This window comes from Tinamus guttatus, unplaced genomic scaffold, assembly GCF_059628265.1.
Source record: "Tinamus guttatus ecotype Peru unplaced genomic scaffold, ASM5962826v1 Tinamus_guttatus_pri_ptg000244l, whole genome shotgun sequence".
Taxonomy (NCBI): domain Eukaryota; kingdom Metazoa; phylum Chordata; class Aves; order Tinamiformes; family Tinamidae; genus Tinamus; species Tinamus guttatus.
In genome coordinates, this window is record NW_028288778.1 from 957051 (window position 1) to 979216 (window position 22166).

The 22166-nt window shown below is 39.3% G+C and overlaps 1 protein-coding gene across 1 annotated transcript in view; it reads right to left on the minus strand.

Annotated features, from left to right (window-relative positions):
• The window catches only part of NFAT5 (nuclear factor of activated T cells 5), a 57336-nt gene that overhangs the window by 15556 nt on the left and 19614 nt on the right, over nucleotides 1–22166 (minus strand). Inside the window, exons 3-6 of the mRNA XM_088526215.1 lie at nucleotides 9273–9831; nucleotides 4196–4388; nucleotides 1923–2113; nucleotides 743–915 (exon numbers count right to left, since the gene is read on the minus strand). Coding sequence (XP_088382341.1) covers nucleotides 743–915; nucleotides 1923–2113; nucleotides 4196–4388; nucleotides 9273–9831 — 1116 coding nt within the window. The remainder of the gene's footprint in view (nucleotides 1–742; nucleotides 916–1922; nucleotides 2114–4195; nucleotides 4389–9272; nucleotides 9832–22166) is intronic.

Sequence of the window (22166 nt, forward strand, 5' to 3'; positions counted from 1 at the left end):
ATTCATTTTTGCATTGGACCAGAACTGATTTGTTCTGTGGCCCAAAGCTGCAGAAAGCCATGGCTACCAGCTCCTGTAAGTCATTGCTACCGCAGAAAGCTGATTGGTGAAAATGACAATGCAAAAGAGATTAAAAACTGCATCAAAAATTCAAGTCCAAAGCAACCATAAACTCCGAGCTTTCAAAAAGCAACACTGTTTAATGCAAGCATTTGATTTATGACTCATCAGCATTTTAAAAGCAATTTTTAAACCCTCCATTAAAAAAGAGACTTCATCCATGGCTATTCTGACATACTCAGAGATTAATATTGCTGCTTTTTTGTAATGTATCTTATTTCAGTCATATTAAAATCCAGAATCACAGAAGCACAGGAATCACAGGATGGTTGAGGTTGGAAGGGACCTCTGAAGATCATCTAGTCCAACCCCCTGCTTAAGCAGGGTCACCTAGAGCACGTGGCACAGGATGGTGCCCATGTGGGTTTTGAAGACCTCCAGAGAATGAGACTCCACAGCCTCTCTGGGCAGCCTGTTCCAGGGCTCCATCACCCTCGCAGTCAGGAAGTTTTTCCTCATGTTCAGGTGAGACTTCCTGTGCCTCAGTTTGTGCCCACTGACTCTTGTCCTGTTGCTGACCACCACTACAAATAGCCTGGCCTCATTCACTTGAAACCCTCCCTTAAGATATTTGTTCACATTGAATCCTCTAATTTCAGCAAGTTTTTCTTTTGTCACTTACTGCACAAAATTGGGGAGGAAGGTGTCTGAAGAGTCAAAGTTGAACCATCTTTGCGAGTGATGTTAACACGAAACACCAGTCTGGCACGTGTGCTTTTTTTCTTGGAACCAGCAATCCCTATCCGGGCTTCAACATCAGCATTTCTCAGCTTCAGTATTCCCACGCAGTCAACCCTAACAACACACAACATTAGTGTCAGTGGCCTAACATGACTTCAAAAACCACAAAAATCAGAGTTTACTAATACAGGGAGATTTATAAATTTAGCATCTTTAAAAATATTTTCACCTGTTAAGCCACAAAAAAACCCAAAACTTGTAACAAAGTAATTACTGAAATATTCTGAGATTTTTGATTTAAATGAAATCTCTATATAAGCTTGCTCACTGTGGAGCTCTATTTTCAATGCACCCTTCTTAATTGGGTTGCTGAATCATGAGAGGAAGGAATATGTAAGTATTATGAATAAAACAGGAAACTTAATTCAGTTTATCACCATAGATCTTGATTCTCCCATTCCTGCATCTAGTTTTGGGTCTGTAGGATTATTATTACAAAATAATCTGCATTCACTTAAAATTGTAATAGAAGAAAGCAGTGGAAATTATGGTCCTGTGTATGGAAGTGCATGCTATACTTAGGGCCAGGGTCAGGGAATGGTGCAGTGTCAGCTTTTAGAAAGAAATCCATCACATGCAAACTAACACCAGGTTGGATTTTTTTTTTCTTGAAATGTTAGGAAAAAAAAATACTGTAGCTTTAACAGGATTGTAGGCAATACAACAAAAAAGCATAGAGACCATTTGATATCTAATTTATGGAGAATGGATTTTCATGCTGCCAAATAAGATCCAAGGAGAATTAGCTTGGGAACAGAGAGAAAAAGAGGAGTGGATGATTGAGAAGGCAGCACTAGCATTTCTATCAATTATTATCAGAAAGACAAAGAGTAAGCATTAAGTATAATAAACAAAAACTGAGAATGGAGTTTAGGAGTTTTTCTTATACATGTAGCTGATACAAATGCTTGGTGTGTGCCAAGATTTTCATACATTCAACTGATAACATACCATCATCTTCACTAACCTAAAAAGGAAAATCAGTTTCTGAAAATAGGGCAGTAAATGAAAAAACACAAAAATACATATATAAATAAATAAACAAATAAGGAATTACTTACGCAAGTGTCATATTGTTGCTAGGATCAAGTCCAACCTCAATAACTGTAGTCCCCTCTATATCTACTTCTTTACAGGGAGTTGTGTTTCTTCCAGTTACTCTGCAGGCCTGGTAAAAGCCGTGTGGTTTCACTCGACCAGAGTCATTGCCCACAAAAACCTGCAGTACAACTGGCTCATTGTGACCCTCCAGCTAAACGAAGCAGAAAAAAAGAAAAAAATAATATTTCAACTGGTCAGCAATGTCTGTGCAGCTATTGAAAAGACTGATACAGAAATGAAAGAAGTCATGAAGTAAACCAGGAGTTCCGGAGTGCTTAGCTAGTTCTAAAAATCAGCAGATAATGGCAAGATCATATATATGCCCCTTACCTGCCAAAGGAACAAGTAGTTTCCCATCAGGTAGGTGTATTATGACACTTATGGATGGGCAAAGCAAAATTGCTTCTGGAGGCAGCCTACTACAGGCTCCCGTTACAAACCACGGGCTGACAAACATAGGTCATGCCAAAGGTCTCAAAAGCCCAGAGACAGCAAACAAGCAAGAAACCATTTAATTTAAAAATGCCAGACAAGGGCAAGCTCCACTTCACCCGGAGGTCAGAAGGACCTGATGCAATGAGTACCTACATCCATACATCAAGTTCTACAAAGGGCAAGCTATGAGTGCACCCCCCTGCTCCAGGTCTTGCAAATATAAAAGGTCTCTGGTCTCTTGCTGTTGTCCACATGTATATACACGCAAAATACGTCCATACACTTCAGTCACATACATTTGTGTTCATAGATCATATGTATCATTTGAAGAGACAGCCTACTGCTCTTCTAACAAGCACCACAGAACCTGCTTCTCCTCCTGCTGCCACAGGCACTATCGGAAAAGACCAGGCACAAGACATCTACTGAACTAGCAGCAATTTACACTCTTCTGTCCTGTGTTTAACACACAAAACCCCTGTTCTTTATATATTTTCCCCCTACTTCACATTTGCTGAAGAGCCCTTGACTCATGATGACTGTCCAACCCTGCCAGGCTTGTGTACGCAGGGTAGGAACCAGCTTGCCTACTGCTAAAGCAAGCTTGAGCTTCCAGGAGTTCAGTAACATGAGACTCTTCTGAACAGAGAATTTTCACTGTCGGGTGCTGATGGGTAACGGGGAGAGGAAATAAAAGGAAGTTCAGCTGAACAAAGGCCCATTAAGAAAATCCACAGAAATGAGCACCACATCACCATGGCAACACGGGCATATGAATGGATTCTTTTCTTATGAAACTTTACCGGTTTTCCGCATTGCTCATGAAGACTGGGGTAAAGTGATGGAGATGCTGCAACACAGTCAAATTGGGCTTTAAAGGCAAGTATGTTTATACACTCCTTTTGCCAGCTGTAGTCAGCAGAGATATTAAGGCCTGTACAATAACTAAGGCCTGCACAATAGTTAGACATTTCTTTGTGGACCTGGTATATCAGTTGTTGTCAAGAACTGCTTTGTTGCTTTATCAAAGTAACCTTAAGAAAATGAGAGGAAATGGTTTTTAATCTTTCCTATATATAAGATACTTGTCCAAAAGTCCATTTTCTTCATCAGACTCCTCAGAGATGTATTACTTTGTACTGTGCTTTCCTGTGTTCACACACGAGCACCCCAACAGCTTGCACGTGAGCTCTAGCACAGCTCACACATAAACGTTGTGTTGGGCATCACTATTTGGGTTTCGGTAGCTGGAGGCAGCACAGGTGACCGTGAACTGCTGTGTGCCCATCACAACCATTCCAGCCAGCTCCAAACCCAGTGTGAGCGCTGCCCTGCATGCCAAAACCCAGAGGAGCATGTAAAGATCTCTGAGCAGGCAGGGGCATTAAGGGCAGCGGCTGCTGCGAGAGACATGCAAGGAGACAGGCAAAATGACATGGGGGGAGACGCTGGAGGAGAGGCCAAGGGGGAGACTGCTGCGGAGACGCAGCCGGAGACGTGCTCTTGCAAGGAGGTGCTCCATGCCAAACAGGCACAGTCTTAGCACTGGAGTCTGTGGAGTAACCCACGCCAGGCCAAGATAGGCATCACAGATATAACCATTGCCTTGACATAAACATTCCTGCTTTCTGTTACTTCATGATGAAAACTGACTTCTTTGTACAGTGAAGAGCCTGAAAAGTCTCCTCCCTTCCCTCTAAAACTGGAAATGACAGGCCTTATTTGTACCAAAGCAGTTCCATTCTACTAAAGTATCTCTTGGAAAGGAATACTCATCCGCTGTTACTGAACAGCCTACCTTCACAGTTGGAAAACCTTGCTGTGTCCGGTCTTTCACTGAGCCTCGGCTGCCTTCAGTCAGGTAACGCGCCCTGTGTTGGGTTTCCGGCTGTACCACTATCTTCAGCTCTTTCCCCTCACTTTTAGTAGGATACTGACCACACAACATTGGGGTCTTCTTCCCTCCAGCTCCTTTCTGGCTCTCTGATGCTCTGAGAAATCAAAGCAGACCATTGAAATGATGTTATAAGCAGCTTCCCAATGAAAACAAACTAAATCACAGAAAGCTAAAAAGATTAAAGTACATATTAGCAAATAGAGGATTTATAGTGAAGAGCAAACTTTAGAATTCTTTTCTGAAACAGAAGAAAATCTGCAGGATGAAAAGCAATGGTGCTTCCTTGCCCCTTCCATCCACTGCAAAGAACTGCTTTTCAGAGAGCGAACACAAATGAAGGGTAAAGCAATTAGCATTCAAATGTGTTAATAAACAAAAGCAGTCTTATAATCTGCTGCTTTCATAGCATATGACACAGCTGAAAATACTGTTTCGCTTCTGTTACAATTATATGTACACACTCACACAGAATGGATTTAAGGTTAAATGATACTACTTCTTCAAACAGGAAAACAGCCTCATGTCTGTCTCCTGCTGAACTTGCATATTAATGCAAACTCAAATACTATTTTCTATCAAAACAGATTGATAAATTTATCTTAAAATAAACCATTTATTGAAAAAAAAATCTGATATAGCTGCATGAACTATAAAGCTTCAATATATGCAAAAAGACAGTTTCTTCCCAGGTGTGTATCTTGTAGTGTACTGTATCTTGGTATCAGTTCCATAATTAAAACCTGCATGAAGAAGCCCTCCAAAGTATAACTTTCTGTAATTCATCAATTTTGTGTCCACTTTAAACAAAAGAGAGAATAACTGACTACCTTATACATAACTAGTTCATATAATTAGCCTGAAGTCTGGTAAGGCCATTTAACACTAGCAAATATGAAGATGTTATGGCAAATATGACAGGAAGAGGCTCAAGGAGTTCCTGCAAAACGCAGTATTTATTTTTACTGCCAAAAGGGAGTTTCTAACATTTAATGACTGAAGAAGACAGTTTAAACAACAGGTGTGAACTGCCTAAAAATCAAACTTCTTTCAATGTGTGATCTACAAAAATAATTTATCTGAGATTTTCTTGAAGGAAAACGGTGAAAGAAGTGTTTCTGTTGTTGATGTTTGTTTTTCTTATTTTCCCCCTTTCTAAATCATTTACTGAGGGTTTTACCTCTACATGGCTCTTTCACTGCCCTTAAAGTTGGAGTAACCAACAGTGTCACTTTGCCAGTTACCAGCTGATTTGCAGTGGTGCCAACACACCTTGACACCCTTCCTAAAGCTCCCACTGCCAAAGGGCACGCGCGGGGCCTCGCGGCACACAGGCACTCCCCAGGCACAGGGCAGCAGTGCTCCTCCTGCAAAAAGCACCTTCTCTTACCCTGGGGAACAACGGAGATCTTGTCCTGACTGTACTACAACCCATACCCCCTTGGTCATGCTCTTACTTTTAACAAACCTTGCAAGACTTTTGAATAATGGTATCAAAAAGGGCTAAGGTGCAGGCTGGTGAGCTGTTAGGTTTCATGGGGTGTGCTAATTCCTTTCTTTTCTCTTTATGAAGGTCAACCATTTAGGACTGATCCTGCCCGGTGAGCGTGTAGCTGGTTCAGCCCGAGCACAGCGCAGGGCTCAGGGCGCCTGCCGTGTGTGCTTGCTCTGAAGGGCAACCAAAACGAGGAGGAGGCTGGAGATTATAAAATATATATACTAAAACAAATCATAAGAAAGCACATCATTTGGCCATGGTCTAGGCAAACAGACTATTAAGAAAAAAGCTACATAAAGCCTACCTTCTTTTAGGAAAAATAAATACAGGCAAAATTCTCTTCCTATGCAACATACACAAAACTTGTGATATACTAAATAAGCTGCATTTAACAGCATCATGCTCTGTTACTACAAGTTATGTAAAAATACGTATTGAATTCAAGCTTGTCAGATTATCACTTTCATCACATTTCTTGCCAAGCCATTGCTCCAATTCTCTCCATTATCCCAGCAATTAGAAGAAATACATTTACTAACTTTCCATCAATGCTTTCTTTTTCTTATTCAAAATTTTAAAACACACAACTTGAAACCTCTTAGCTTCCCACCGAGCAGCCTCTGCTATGATGGACACAATCACATTACGCAAACTCTGGGTCTGGAAATCACATTTCCTTTGCCTCAATTTGGCAGGTTACATTCTGTAATTTCCCAGGAGAACACACAGCATAAATGCATCATATGGACTGCTTAGCCTGACTTTGTCACACTTGCAAATCCCAGCTAAGCAAATCAATGCAGCAGACTAAGATACTATTGCATTTCAAAGGGAAGAGTCAGAAAGGCAGCCAGTTAAATGCACTTAAGTTAAATGCACTTTAAGCATTTAAGCAAAACAAAAGACTTTAAGCAGTATAGCGCTAATACTTTGGACCTCTCAAGGTTTTCCTGAAATTCCGTTACTCTTAAATCCAAATTACCTTGGTTGCCAAGATTTAACAATACTTTATACATCACATTTGCATGAAGAGATGTTGTTTATCAGTTATTGGCAACTTTTCCTTCTAGAGCCTTGCAACTATGGCCACTTTGAATGAGATTATAAAAGCATGAAAGCAACCATAAAGCCATCGGGCCAGTTTCTCATTGGCCTTTCCCCTCAAATTATGAGGTTGTATCATTTGCACATCCTTTAATTTAGTCAATTCATACTACTAACAGACAAGTACATACAAACAGCAAAAGTAGTATTTCACACACACAAATCATTATTTATTAGCTAAATGGTTACCAGAAAATGTCTCCTCAAAGCTAGCACTTCTTTTCTTAAAAAGAAGTAAAACTTGTCAAAATCCATATGCTTCTGTTAGACTAGATTTAATAAGTTAATGTTTGTCTGGTCCTGCACTTGCTTCATGGCTGTCCCAATGAAGACCTGAAAGTGAAAGCGAGACCAAGCATGACTGAAATATGAGAACTTTCCTCTAATCTCCATCAATTCAAACCTTTTAAAGAAAGCTTTCATAAACTGTAATGGTTTTTATAGTTTTTTTCTTCTAGCTCTGAAAGACACCTAAAAGCCTCTTTTGAGGGTAACACTATTTCCACTATTTCTTCACAAATTAGCAAGTGTTCTTTCCCTGCTTTTTTTCCTCTTAAAAGTCAAAAATAAATTAACTCACTTGGCTGTACTCCATCAGACTGGAAAGTAAAAAAAAAAGAAAAAAAAATCTAGTCACTACTGTGACCTAGATTTAGAATGTTAAATCTCCGTATTCTAACTGCAAAATTAACTTTTCTATTTTAAAGTATTTTAAAGTATTCGCTATTTCTTACCCCAGAGCTTTTATTTAAAAAGACAGTTCTAATGCATCAGATTTTTGCTACATTTCAATCCAGACCATTTATGACCCAGTAGTCAATAATGCCATCAGCATTTTAAGAATGCAAGGTTAGGTGAGCATAAAACCATTTTTATAATGTGTGTTGATCAGCTTCTAATACTTTAAGAAATAAAAGATCTTACAGTCTTTTAAATCACAGGCGTATCTATCATTCCATATTTTACTCCCCTTTTTGTCTAGAGATTATATTTATGATCACACAGTTCTTGCCTTCCAATTAAGTTTTTGCCTTTGTAACCGGCTGAGTGATTTCTGTGCTTGATGGAACCACTTTCCTAGGTCCAAGAACTTCTTTATATACTCCTATATGTTCTTAGAATCTATCAAGTACTAATATTTTACTCTTTTAGGATTTTTAATGGTTAAAGTGGGAGATGCTGGCCAGCTTCGTCACGCTTAGCGCGTTCGCTGCCAAGAGGCACCGATCCCCCACGTTGCAGTTGCCATCTCGGAAGGTCTACGGGGAAGGAGCGGGTGACGGCACCCACCGTAACTCCGCTTTTCCAAATGATGCATCTGCTGTACCAGGAAGCAGCAGCACTCTGGAGAGTTTCTCAGAATCAGTTTCTCACAGTGAAATTTTAAGTATGGAACTGCAATGACCCTGGGAATACAGACACCAGGCTCTTTCCCTTTGGAATATGCAAAGTTCATAATATTTCCCATCAGTTAAGTTTTAACATTCACCACTACCATGATGAACGTTAGAACATACTGTAAATACATACATAAAAAGAGAAACTAAAAGCCCCCCACCCCAAAATAAAAAAGTAAAGGCCAATCTAACCTCGACTGTTGCGTAAGTACCAATGGAGCCATCACTGTAAACTGATGGACTTTTTTTTATTCTTTAAGCAACTACTGAAATGCATTTAGTGAACAGTGTGAAGTGGAAGAGATGAGAGACCGTCACCCAGGTGTGCCCACATACAGACACACGCATGCACACAACCCAGAGCAAACAGAGAAACAGGATTAGAAATTTATTTCTGAAAAAAATCAAATACAGAAGTGAATTCACAAGAAAAAAAAACAAAATTTGATTCATCATATTATTGGTTCAGCATATAACATTTTATAAAAAAATGGATATGCTAATTTAACTGATGAGAAGTCTTGACAAGCCATCAGGTTCTATTACTATCACTCTCTCCATTGGTAAATGGAGAAAGAGACAAAACAGAAGCAGATGAAGTGCAGACTGAAATCCTCATGTACAATCCTGCACAAGGTATTTTTTTGAGACACTGCAAGGTTTAGGACATGCCCAGTCCACCTTTGCCTTTCATTTTAAATACAGCAACTTTTTAATTGCCATTTTATAAATGGAATGTAAACAAAAATAGAGATGATCTTATCAGTACTGTGTCCAATCAGGAAAGTTTAGTTCTCTCTTCTTACAAAGATAAGCAAAGCTAAGGAGAACTCGTCATGGGCTAGGACGCAAAGGAGAAGTCCAGGAAGGGATTTATGTGAGAACCTGAGTAGAATGCTTGATGGGGGGAGAGGGAGGGGAAGTTTTATTAGTTTGTTTTTACAAATTGTGAAAGAACTTAAAAAAAAATGTAGATACCAACCCATTTCCTGCTTTTGAGTTGCCTTTGCTGTCGGTGCTGAGTTGAGAAAGGACATAGTGAGGCGCTTTGGCACTGTCGGCATCAAAGATATCCATGTTGGATTCTTCACAATCTCGACGTTTGATCCCTGGCCTCTGCTTTGGGTTTCGTTTGCGTGATTTACGTGGCACCTCAGTGTTATCATTGTAGGAACTGGTACTCATGTTACTGAAGTTGGAGGGTGAATCCTCCATCCACATACTGCAGCTCTGCTCTGACTCCAATCCACAGCCCTCATCCTGGCAGGACATCCGACTGTTGTCCAGCAAGTCCTCGGGTGGTGGTGAGATGTACAGGACTGTGTGTCTCTTCGGCGTTGACTGCTGCTGCTGGGCTGCGTTACTGGTTAACGGCTGCTCACTTACCCCTCTCGTACTTACCCCCACGGCTGAGGAGCAGCTCTCCACTTGCATAGCCTTGCTGTCGGTGACTGAGGTAGAGTAAATGGTAGGACTGGAAGAGGTGGTAAAGGAGCTGCAAGCACCGCCCATGGAGGAAGAGGAAGGAGCTGAAGAAGCATCTGCGGTGTACAATGCACAAGTAAATACAAGATACACGGTTCTGCGTGTGCTGGCTATAGCAGTCCCACTGCAAGAAAGTGATTTATCAACCGATTGCTTTCCCCCGGTGAATATTTGGAATTTGGTAAGTTTTGGAATGTAAATGCTTAAAGCAATACAGCCTAATGAATACAGTGCTTTGGAAATGTCCAAATAAGACGTAATGCGTTGTGTCATAATCAGCATTTTAAAAATTATAGTTAATTCATAAAAATGGCTGCAAGTAAACAGAGCTTTCATTGTGTCAGCTGGACTAATTATTTCCGTATAAGCCATTTCATCTAAAATAATGGAGGCCCCAATGCAAAATGCTAATAGTCCACATTCAATGCCAATTAAACCATTTATTATTCAATTTTGTTTTTGAAAAGACGGGACTGTGCTTAGCCATGAAATATTAAAATAAGTTTCTAACCTATGAAGCAGAGAACTACAGGTCATTTTTAATGCAGACACTCCCTGCTTCAGAGGCAAATCCTGGAATAAAAATATGAGAAAATAAATGAGAAAAGAGCTGCTGATTATTCCATCTTAAATGAGAAATAAAATATAAAATCAACTGAGTTGGTAGGAAAAATGGAACTGGTATCAGTCATAACGATATAGCTGTTCATTTCACACATTCAAAATAGGGATGAAATATCTGCACTGGTGACATGCTGGAATTTATTAGCTGGGTCCTCTAAACAGTCACAGCATTACAGACTGGATTTGGGACAGACTTCTAAAGACTCCTATTAAACATTAAATAATGTGATCGGTTTCTCTGGGAGTCCTACAGATCCACTGCTCTTAGACACGTGGAAGGACAAGTAAATTATCAAATCAAACCCCAGCGACTCCTGGAGAGCAGCAGAATCATTTCCACTGAAGACACTTTATAACAAATCAGTTAAAAGTCCAGGGTAACATTTTTTGGAGGAAGTAGTAAGGCAGACAAACAGAGGCCTTTTTTATTTAATTAATTTATTTATTTAATGGTAGTTCACTGAGGAATAAACAACAAGTTTATATTCAGATTTAAGATAAAAGGATGAGGTTATTCCCTGGACTTCTGCTTTGCTAGAGACATCTCATGAAATGCACAATAAAGACAATTGAGTCTTGCAGACAAACCTGCCTTAAAATATTACACAGTATGTCTGTGCAATTACTAGTACATTATTAGTTTTGTCAGAGAAACATAAGACTTCACTTTTGTTGCTTGGAGCTTTAAAAGTAATCCAAATTATTATATAAATCTGTCAAATCTAGAGTGGTTTGAACTATTTTATTCAGTTTGAGTAATTAAAAGTAACTGAATAAAGAGCATGTTCAGCTATGAAGCATATATTTAACCAGAAGCAAAACTTAGGAATCCTTCCTAGAAACCAGCCTGCTGGTGATCACAGGAGCTATCAGTGATCCATGCTAAACAAGTGTTAGACAGATAGTGTTCCTTAAAGATTTTCTGCACGAAATGAAATTAAAAGATAGCTATTCCAGATAGGAGCCAAGAAAAAAATTGTTATCATTATACTTTATCAATAAATGACATCACTTTTATCTGTGAAGTCCCTTTCCCAAATCTCCCAGGGAAGTGGGATAGTTGAATGATACCAGTTCCATTTTCCGGTCTGTTCTTTGGCAAATATAGTGGCTGAAATTGGACAATTCAGCCACTTTGAACTGCATTCCAATTTAAAGGCAAATGTAACCTTTCTATATCATGCATTAATGCAATGCTTTTTTCAAAAACATATATAGGATTGGTAAGAACTATTAAATCTAGATATTAATTTCAGTGACAATATTTAGGAGCTGATTTGCAGCCACTTTGAGTTGAGAGACGCTGTTGCAGTTTGAGGTGTTTACCTTCTTTGGTTAAAATAGCATTAGTTTCCATTCAGCATTTATCCATTCAACTGCAAATAAAATGCAGCATGCACACAGCATCTACGCTGCATGCACATGTTTGCAAATGGAATACACGAAGCACACAGCAAGAACGCTGCAGCCCGGGCTTACAGGATAGCTCTAGCTCCCCTTTCTAATTAGATGACACCGGGTATCATGCACAGTACAAGAAATGTATGAGTATCTCATGGCTTCCTGCCCACGAGAAGACTTGGACAAGGAAATATTGTGCCCGTTGAACCAGGCAGCAAGGCTCTATAATTGGATGACCGATTCTCCTATCGAGAGTTTAATACCAAAAATTATCTTTTGGCAGCAAAAACTGATAATGTTTTAGAAAGGTCTTTTAAAATACTTAAGAAAAAATTGCAATTCATGCACAGGTTTCTATTGAGAAGGGGTTGCCAAACACTGATCATACCCTGTGTATCAAAGAGTTCAAAGTATATCCTGTCCAAAAATCCAACAGTTGCATTTTTCCTTCACTTTCCCAGAAAAAAAAGTCACTAAACAAAATACTTCTTAGCATAAAGCTAAAACAGCTGCTAACAGTACCATTTATTTTAGTTTGCAGCATTTTGCAGTACTTTAAGTTGCAATGAGGACTGCTACCAGGTTTCCAAGATAAGATCTCATTGATTTTTTTTCCTAGACAGCGTGTCTGTATGTACATATCCACACACACGTTATCAGGAAACAAACACTGTCCTTCACAGATCCATTATCCTCTCCTCCACACTGAATCCAGCCCTATGAAGCAATCGCATAAAATTATGGAAACCTAATATCTGACCAAACAGTCGTGGCTTTCTTTTCTCTTTAGGCCAATACCATGCACAAATATCCACGTCTAATAAAGCAGGTACAGGCCAATGGCTTGTCACTTCTAAAGACTAAAAACTATATAGGGAAGTATGACAAATAATAAGGCCAAAGAAATAAGATGGTCATACTGGAAAGCGAACTACACAAATACAAAATATTTCTGTGGATAATTTAGTAATTTCAATTTCACAAATACTAGAAATGCAGTAAAGTTATGTTTGCTGACACAGTCAGAAGGCTTTTAGCCAGCATCTTTTAAATTAAAAAATCCATAAATAAGTGGGACCAGTCAGATCAGTAACTTCACGAAGTTACTATAATGAGTAAAGCACTACATTATTTTGCATGGTTCCCATTTTGCTTTTACTGATTTATTGTAAACTCAGGAGCACAATATGTGTTTATCTGATACAGAATGGAGATCTTGTGACTGAATATGCTACACAAAGAGAAAAAAAATCCTTTCAGTCTGAAGTGTTTGATAATCAAGTCTTGACTGATCTGTTCTAAAAGCTGAAAACATTTTATGTTTCATTTTTTTGAGGACTTATCATGGGAATTGCCCCAAACAGGCAAAATAAACAAAACAGACTAGAGAAAATGCACCCAGAAGGGCACGTTTGGTCCATAGTCTAGCGAGTGGCAGTGAAAGCAGGCACATGCCTTGCCCTGTCCCAGTACCGCTTTCACTTGTGGTTTATTTTCTTTAGACACATAGTAGAGAACTGTCACAGATGGCTCTTTCATTTGCAACTTAACAGCGCTTTGCAGCCACAAGTATAAATATATTTTAAGTGAGCATATACGTTTTGTAAGGTAAGACAGAACATAAGATTTAAACGCAATCTCAGAATTAAAAATTGCTTCAGAATAACAACACAGAATAAAAGCCGAGTGCACGTTACAGCAAGTATACAGCCACAGGGTCATAACGAAACATGCACCAGCATTACAAATCTTTTCTGTGGTTAAGTAGTAGTATAGTACTACCATGTTAAAGCAACTTTGATCACTGTTGAAGCTAAACCTCCTGAACCTATTCTCGTTACTGTCTCCATACAAAACAAGGTAGTTGGGTAATTCACATTTTTTCCTGTCCTACAAACTTTTCTTCACTAAGATAGGCAGAATGGTACAAAGCAGTCAGCTTAATATAGGGAATTTTCTGTATTAGGCATCAAATTTACTCATTAATTATAACCAACTATGTAGTGCAGAAATGAAAGACTAAAAATAATGAAAAACTAACCAAGTAGTTTGTGCCAGAGTTTAGAATGCAAACAAAAATAACTCTGCACTATTTGTGGGAAGACTAAATTTCATAGAGATGATATTCAGTTATTTATACTTGTCATTTGTTCATTTGCTTCCTGAAGTCGAGAAGGGTGCCTACTGCTCCTGAACATTTACCTTATTTTCAGGCAGTGAACAAAATTACAGTCACAACCAGGAGACTGGCTAATTCAGGTTTCTTCTGAAAACAAAAAGCAGCCAAAAAGCAGGCAGTGGAAGAAGTGCTGCAACACGCATGTGGCACAAATGCATGCTGCTAAAAATCAGAGAATAAAGGAGCACAGAGCAAAGAGCATCCCCATGAGCAAATCAGTGCGGTCTTTCTTTTCTGTAACAAACTATGGTACAAAATAAATATTATTACCTCCTGATTATCAACTAGGGCAATGAGATATTTCTATATCCTATTATCCTGTGAAGTCAAACAAGGCATTCAGCCTTTACAAAAAAATCTGAAAGGGAGAAAGAAATACATATATATATTTATAGATATCTCACCACTTGACACTGAGGGAGTCCTCTCTTTAGATAAAATTCACATGGAGACAATCCTGAAATCCTTGTTCATTCTTTCTGAAGAGATACTTCAATATAACAAGGACTTCCAAATCCTCCAAAGGAAACAAACGTCATTCTAATGACATCTTGTTTTAATTGCAACTCGAGAACAAGGCAAGTGATTTCCCAGACTGCAGAGCTCAAGACTGCAAATGCAAATGAATTGAAGGTCTTTTTATAAGTTTTCCAGCCACCTGTGCATCAACAGCCACCACAAACCATTAAAGCTATTAAAGGATTTGCCCTATTTTTCATAACTTAGCCTGTATCCTCTGCAATTCACTATGGTGTGTTCTGAAGATATTGTCAGAAACTGAAAATTCACCCCCACAAGGGGAGTTTTAGGTCTCGTATATCCCCCTTTTTTGAACTGTTAATTTATCTAACATTTTATGTTCTTGATAAAAGTTCAGTGTGTTCTTTGCTTATATTTGCTTATTTACAGACCCACAGGACATGGATGAACAATTTCAGAACCAAACGGGAAAGATTTTACACATAAGACTTCCAGCATCAACTTTTATGTTGCTATAGTTTTTAAATGTAAAAACCAGAACTTACAAAGTGGCTGCAAACCTGCTTTCAACACCTCACATGCCAAACTTGGATTTCTACTTTTCTTCTTCTTGTATTACTCATGTAAAGTCAAAAACTTTTCCAAAAAACAAACAAAAAAAGAGTTTAGTTTAAAATCAGTATCAATCCACTATTTAGAAACAAAACATAAAAAAAAGGAAAAAAAAAGAAAGAAAGAAAAGAGACTTATGAAGAAGTCTGAAAACAAGACCGACCTATACCCTGGGTGAGATTGGATGGGTTAAGTGTCTCTGGCACTATTTGTCTTCACTATTGACAGACACTGTCACACAACCCACCACACGATGCCTGCCTCTGAATGGCGGAGCTAGAATGCAAGTTAAGTGTATTAATAGAGAAAAAATACTAGCATCCCAGCAAATATAATAAAGCAATCCAATTCTCCAGTTATTAAAAGCACTTAGATTCAAAATAGGTTGGTTAAATTAATTTACATTAAGCCCAACAGTGTAAATTCCCTTTATATTTACATGCTGAACCAAGCAGTGCATTATTTGGGTAAATACATCAATGAATCTATTTTTATTAAAAGATTACATCAATCAAATTAACAGTTCGGTTTAGATATCTAAGCTGGACTTTGGTTAGTGGCTCACACACACCAATTCCAATAGATTTTCCCCACTCAGAGCAATAATCAGGGCAGAACTCAGGGCCTCCTCAGCTGCTCTCGTCAAGCTCTCGCCCGTCCTCTCCTCGGCTTCCCTCCATGACCAGCTATCCTAAAAGCGTGACCCTGTGGTGGTAGCTAGATCGATGGATCTAACAAAGGACATCCCACTTCAGAACAACCTCTTTTGTTTTCTCTATCTATGTTTTCTTGTAAGAAACTACAAAATTCTCCTGGCTTTCAGGAAGCCTTAGACACTGCCACTGCAAAGAGGTGCCCAAATCATCACATATTAAGGTGGTGCTTTTTGTCTCTTCATCTACTTTATTTCATTATTCAATAAAGAACAAGGATTTTTTTGACACAAAGTAATACCCAGATCTCTTTCATGCAAGAATATGAGTGACCTAACGTAAGAACCAAAAATCTCTGAGAACAACAGAACAGCTTGTGTCTGACTGAGTAGTTCTGGAAACTTGGGGTTTTCTGTCTGCCTAAGAATCACAAAGATTGAAAATAAATGTGATTTGGAAAACAAAATGAAAAAGGAAGGGAATGTAGGTAAATATATGAAAAGTCTGCTCCATGCTGACCAGAAGGTGAGTGAGAGCGTGGCACAAAGTCTGAGCTCCGCAGCCTCGGCGCTGAGGAGCGGCTCCGCGCGCGGCGCCTCCGGAACGGCCGCCACACGACTCCTGCACCGGAGCCCACCGGCCCGGCTGCGTCCGCACGCACACGCGCGCCCGGCCCGCACCTCGCACCGCCCACGACGCACACCGAGTCCCACGGTGCCTTCGCTGTGTTTACACAGAACACACACTGCCAGCACGTTTCCACAGAGCTCTCACTATCAGAGGAGTCTTACTCGTTTCTTACAGTTCAGGATGAAGAAACCTGCTCCCTGCCCTTCACTGTCCCATCCCTAAACCAAGGACTGGCCAGTCCCCACCGATGAAGCTGTTTTCCTGAGCTCTTCCAGAGCCAGGTGTGCACTGTTTGCAGCAGTGACATTTAAAACATTTAACTTGCTGATGCATACGGTGCTGCCAGGAAGCTGGAGCGGCCAAGGCACTGTGCTAATACACAGCAAGAAGGAGCTGCAGCTCTGAAGAACATCGGGATCTGGTTTGAATTAATTCTGTAAGAAAGAAGTGTTTGACACATGCCTGAAACACGCACGAGGCAGGCGGCCTCGGAAGGAGCCTCCTCCCAGCGCAGCGGAGGAAAGAGGAAATTCCCTGCTCCCTGCCATGCTTACAGCACAGAATTAGAAGCCCACGATGGCAGAATTAATTGGCGTGGATACCCCCTCTGAAATTCATGAAAAGCATTTCTCTGTTAACAGGAAGAACTGGCTAATGACACCAGGAAGGATGATAAACTAGCAAAATATTTTCATTAAAATAAGAATTAAGAATTTAGATTCTAACTACTGAAAAAAAACCCAGGTTTCCATTCTGAAGCTTTATTAGAATTTTTAGCTTGAGAATGATGAAAAATACTCATTCTTGAAGCAAAAAAAAAAAAAAAAAAAAAAAAAACAGGCCAACCCGTATTCCTCAGCACCTGGTCTCTGCCCCACAGACCAGCCAAGTAGTTGCTCATTTCTCGGCAGCCGCGTTGAGAAGCGAGGCCTTATTCACATAATGGAGGTAACAAAATGCGTATGGCAGGTATTTCAGTAATGGTACTTTGGTCAAAAATACCTAATTTTTCCTAGTTGGGACAAACAGTTTGTTTATTATATAAGAGGAACTGAAAATGTTTTGACAAAAAAAAGGTAAAGATGCCATCAAGCAAATACTTCCTCAAGACACAAACGTGGGTGTTTTGGGCCATCAAAATCCACATCACAGATTAATTGTAACCAAATATGAAGAATGCAAAAACAGTTCGTTCTCCTTTCAGGAACACTGGCCTTTTTGTGGAGGATTCAGTTTGAGATAAGAACTGGAAACTGTGTGAATGGAAAGGCAGGAAATAATTTCTTAAGGAGTAGTAAGACAAATACGGAAGATAGATGGATTTGATTCTCTGCAAAGCAGCATAAAAGATCAACACCAAGCTGAAGAAGTTCATTTCAAAAATCCTATAAACTCATAGAATATTCTACTGTAGACGGCAGATAACGAGAAGCGTATCAAGATTTTCTAACAGCTTTCTTCAGTGAAGTTCAGAAGATTTCAGCATTCTTGTTACTAGAGAAAAGAAATAGCAAAACTGTTTAAAGTAAATGGCTGCAAATGCATCTGAATCGTCCCTAGAATATTGGAACAAAATGCTGAGCTAGTAAGAAACTAAGAAAGAAGCCTTGTTGAAATTAGTACTCAGAATTTTAAGCATTTGAAGCACTTGTTTAACATGATTTTATCAAAGGCTCTTGGGAAGAAGGCATTATTGAAGCGTCAGCCATACTTGTATTATATGAGCTATTTCCAAACACAGCTGAGTAACATTTCTCAGCACGACCCCTTCACGCATTTGAAGGTCCTATCAAGTGATTCATATTTAATGTGATCACGGTACCTCATCCAGGAAACCGCTTTTTCCTGTCCCCTGAACAAAGGCACTAGTAATTCAAATAGCAAAAACAGAGAGCTGTTTGTAGAGCTAAACACATGCCCTTTTACTCCCCTCTGCTTTCAAAACTATAACGGAATCAAGAGCTTGAGATAGCAGCTTAGGTCATGAACACTGCGGCTCAGAGTTCTGTCAAATTACACTTGCCTGATCAATACTCAGAGTGGGTAATACCTCTTTTGTCCGGATTGATGAATAGGATACACACTTATTAACAAATTAATGAAAATCCAATTAGTAACATGCCATTTTAATACTTTTAAATTGCTCTGCAAATTGCAAAATGAATTTTAAATGGAAGAACTAGAAGTCTGCCCCTGCAAGGTCTTCACAGCTGAAAACAGCCCATCCTGCTCCTCCCAAAAACCAGGAGTTAACTGCAGCAATATATACCTCTATAGAGCTATTTATGGGGAGCAAAACTCCCACAGCAAAGTGCCTCATAGCAAAGATTCCAGTAATTTTACATACCACGCTATCCTGTGTTCTGGAAAGCAGAGAACAAACTGTGTTAAGCTTTCACATGAGTAAGAAAAAGCTCTCATCGCTTAGGATTGCTCTCTATAATATAATCTTCTCATAATCAAAAGGAAGTGCATCTGTGCATTATGCAATGTACTAGCAGCATCTCAAACCAGCCCTTGATTTAAATAAGGGTAAACGAGATTACCTACACTGCTACAGAGGCTGAACTTCTATAATTTCTCTATCATTTCAGAACCACCATGATATTTTAAAGTGCTAGCACAAACTTACACAAAACAAGTGAAAGATTTCTAAACAATCTGTATTCAAAGTATCCAAAAATACTGAAGCAACGCTAAAACAACTACAGAAAAAGTGATATCTATGTACCTCAGAACATGACACAACTATGGAAAGTGTATGGGTAAAACACTCGTGTCCTGTTCTCTTGAGCAAGTGGAAATGCTTGGCTGCAGAAGGAACCCGTGGAGCTAAACTCAACGTAAAGCAGAGGCTCTCCTAGAAATCTGAAAATCAGCTTAGAGTATTTCCGAATGTTACTGCCCCAAAGCAGCTCTGTGCAGCAGTCACTAATAGCAGTTCAGAAACGCTAAGTTCAGGACTACCCAGCACAGCTGAACGCCCAGAATAATAATAAGCTTTGCGTATCTCTCCCATGGTCCTGACATCAACAGGAAGGAAGAAAGGAAAAGTTTTGGATCATCATTGACCCACAGGTCTCTCCCTTTCCGCAAAAGGGAGTTCTCCCTGCATGGCAGTAATGGAACAAATCATTGTGCTTTCCAACAGCAGATTGGTGGTCTGTTGGAAAAAGAACAGTAATGGGCAACTATAAATCAGGAATTTGTGGAAGTAGGAACTATAGCTGTGCACCAATGCAAAGAGCACGTGGACTACTCTTTGCTTCCCCATCTGAAACTTTGCTAGACATTGATATTCCTCCCTATGTTCCTAGATTAACTTCAGGTTTTAAAGAGAAGAGCAGGCCGGTCTCATCCTTACCAAAAATACCCAACCACCCTCTCCATCCTTGGGGTATAAAGACCTTCTCCCTCATTTCTCCTACACTGCACAAAGGAGCAGGGATTGCCCTTTCCAGCCTCCTGTTCTGTGTTTACAGTTTTGAAACATAGTCAGTTTACTGACCTGTTTCCAAAGTAAACAGCTGTCTAGGATGTGCTTATTTTCTTTTAAGGAGGCAGTGGAGGAATGCAAAAAAAACGACCATGTTACACACACAAAAAAACCCCAGTATCATTCACTGGTCAAACTATGAGCTAGAGTGTTCCTGTAGGCCTAAAGGAGCCCTTTAAAAGCACCAGGTACATCACTTCGGGTTGGAGACTGTATCTTTCTTAGATGTTTATACAGCATAACTGACTTGATTAATTATCCCGATCAGAAATACATGATTATTTACTAAAAGATCATGACTGAACCATCATGCCCTCACTGTCATGTAGAGTAACATGAGCAATGAGAACAGCACTAATCTTTGCTTTTATTTTATTTTTTTTAAGACTCGGAGCACTATAGTTTCTTATATTTCAAACTACTGATTAAGATTTTAACAGCATCCAGAAAGTGCCTCCTCACAATACCGAATCATCCCAACCCACAGCTCGGTGAGCACTTCAAACCAGCACAGACTGGCAGCCACCAAAAGAAGCTGGAGCTCATCCTTTTCTCAGTGCTCCTTCCTACCCCGTCTCACCCTGTTCCTTGTGCCACCGAGAGCATTTGTGGAAACCCACAGCCAATTGACCCAGGGAACCAATCCAAGGTAACTGGAGCCTGGATCCGTTCCTCAGTCCAACGCCCTGTGCAGCACACAAATGAAGACTTCTTCTGCCAGCGCGGTGCCAGCCTACACCAGCCTGAAGCCTTGGTGAAGCTGCAGCACCTCTGAAAGTAAAACAGTGTTCCTAATTGACTGAATAAGGCACTTTCTTCCAGGGTCTACAGCTAAATGTCTACAATATTTTTTGCAGTTTTTCATTAAAGAAAATTGTGCTGCAGTTTAACCCAAACACAGCTAAGTCATTCTTAGCTTTTTGAAAGGAACTGGACTGGCTGTTAGCAGACACTAAATACCTGGAGGGAACAGACATTTAGTTCCATTTCACATGTTCGAGTTTCCTCTGTTAGATACAGAATTAATTAGCAGTTCGTTTCTATCTGTGGATTTAGAGTGAAACAGGGGGAGGGAGGTTGTTGTTCGTTTGTTTAGATCTACGTTTCTGCAGGGTTCAGTTGCTGCCATAACTTTCAAGCAGCCTATTAAAATCTTGAACTTTAGAAACATATGCCCAAATTATACCTTGAACAATTGATATAAGAATATCAAATCCCTTCAATATAATGAATAAAAATATCCAATCCTTTCAACGTAATGAATGAAGTTCCACTGTGCACAATTAAATCCACAGGTTCTCTCAGAAGTAGTCTGGCAAAACATGAATGGTGAGCAGTGCTGTAAAGTTTCTCTGACAAGTCTACAATCATTTTAATTTCTAATCAGGATTACTGTACCATGCAAACCTGGGGAATGCTCTCAATATTTAATGCATATTAGTTCATTGGAGGGAAAAAACAAAATACTGCAACTATCAGAATCCTCACCTTAAATATATTTTATATATGTATTTTTTTCCTCAAGTAACAACTTAAGGCCAAGTCAGAGTGGAACACTGCCTTGTAAGATACATGGGGATTTGATTATGCAAAAAATAATCTTATCCAATGGAAAAAAAATAAGACTTAGCAATTGTAAGCAGAATTTTCCCTTTTTCCTCACTATGCAGATGTCTACTAACCTAGACAAGAACTGACAAAAATTCCAGCTGCACAAAGGTGTTGAGGCTAACCTCAGAAATCCAAATTCTGCTTTTAAATCCTCCCTTATTTATTTTTAAGGAAGATTCATGACAGAGTCTTTAGACTGAAGCCTAAAATGAGACTGGGAATAAATTAGAATACAAAACACTAAGATAAAAATGTCATGCCTCACACATTCATATGCTTTTATATTAAAAAATAACTAATTTAAATGTGTCAGTTTTATAAATATATCAACCTGCCTAATACACTATGTTTTCACATGCTTAAGAATTTTACAGTACCTTACAAGAGAGCTATGCTGCAGTCTAAAAACTAAGCTGCCTCATATGGCCAAGAGAAGAAAATAGGGCATTCTTTCTTCCCTAAAGTTGGGTAAAAGTTCCATGGCCTCAAACATAATCTCCCATTTTTTTATCCTAGAATCCACTGGTTTTGGCCAGTCAGAATTCTGATTCAGTTTAAGGTGGTATTTGTTACCTCTGAAGACAGAGTGCATTCTAGGAGTTAACAGACCTGTGCTGCATAATACAAAGGCAAAATAGAAAAATTCTTTTAAATAGGTCACATATGGAATAGAGCAACTATTAACATAGAATACCTGATGATTTA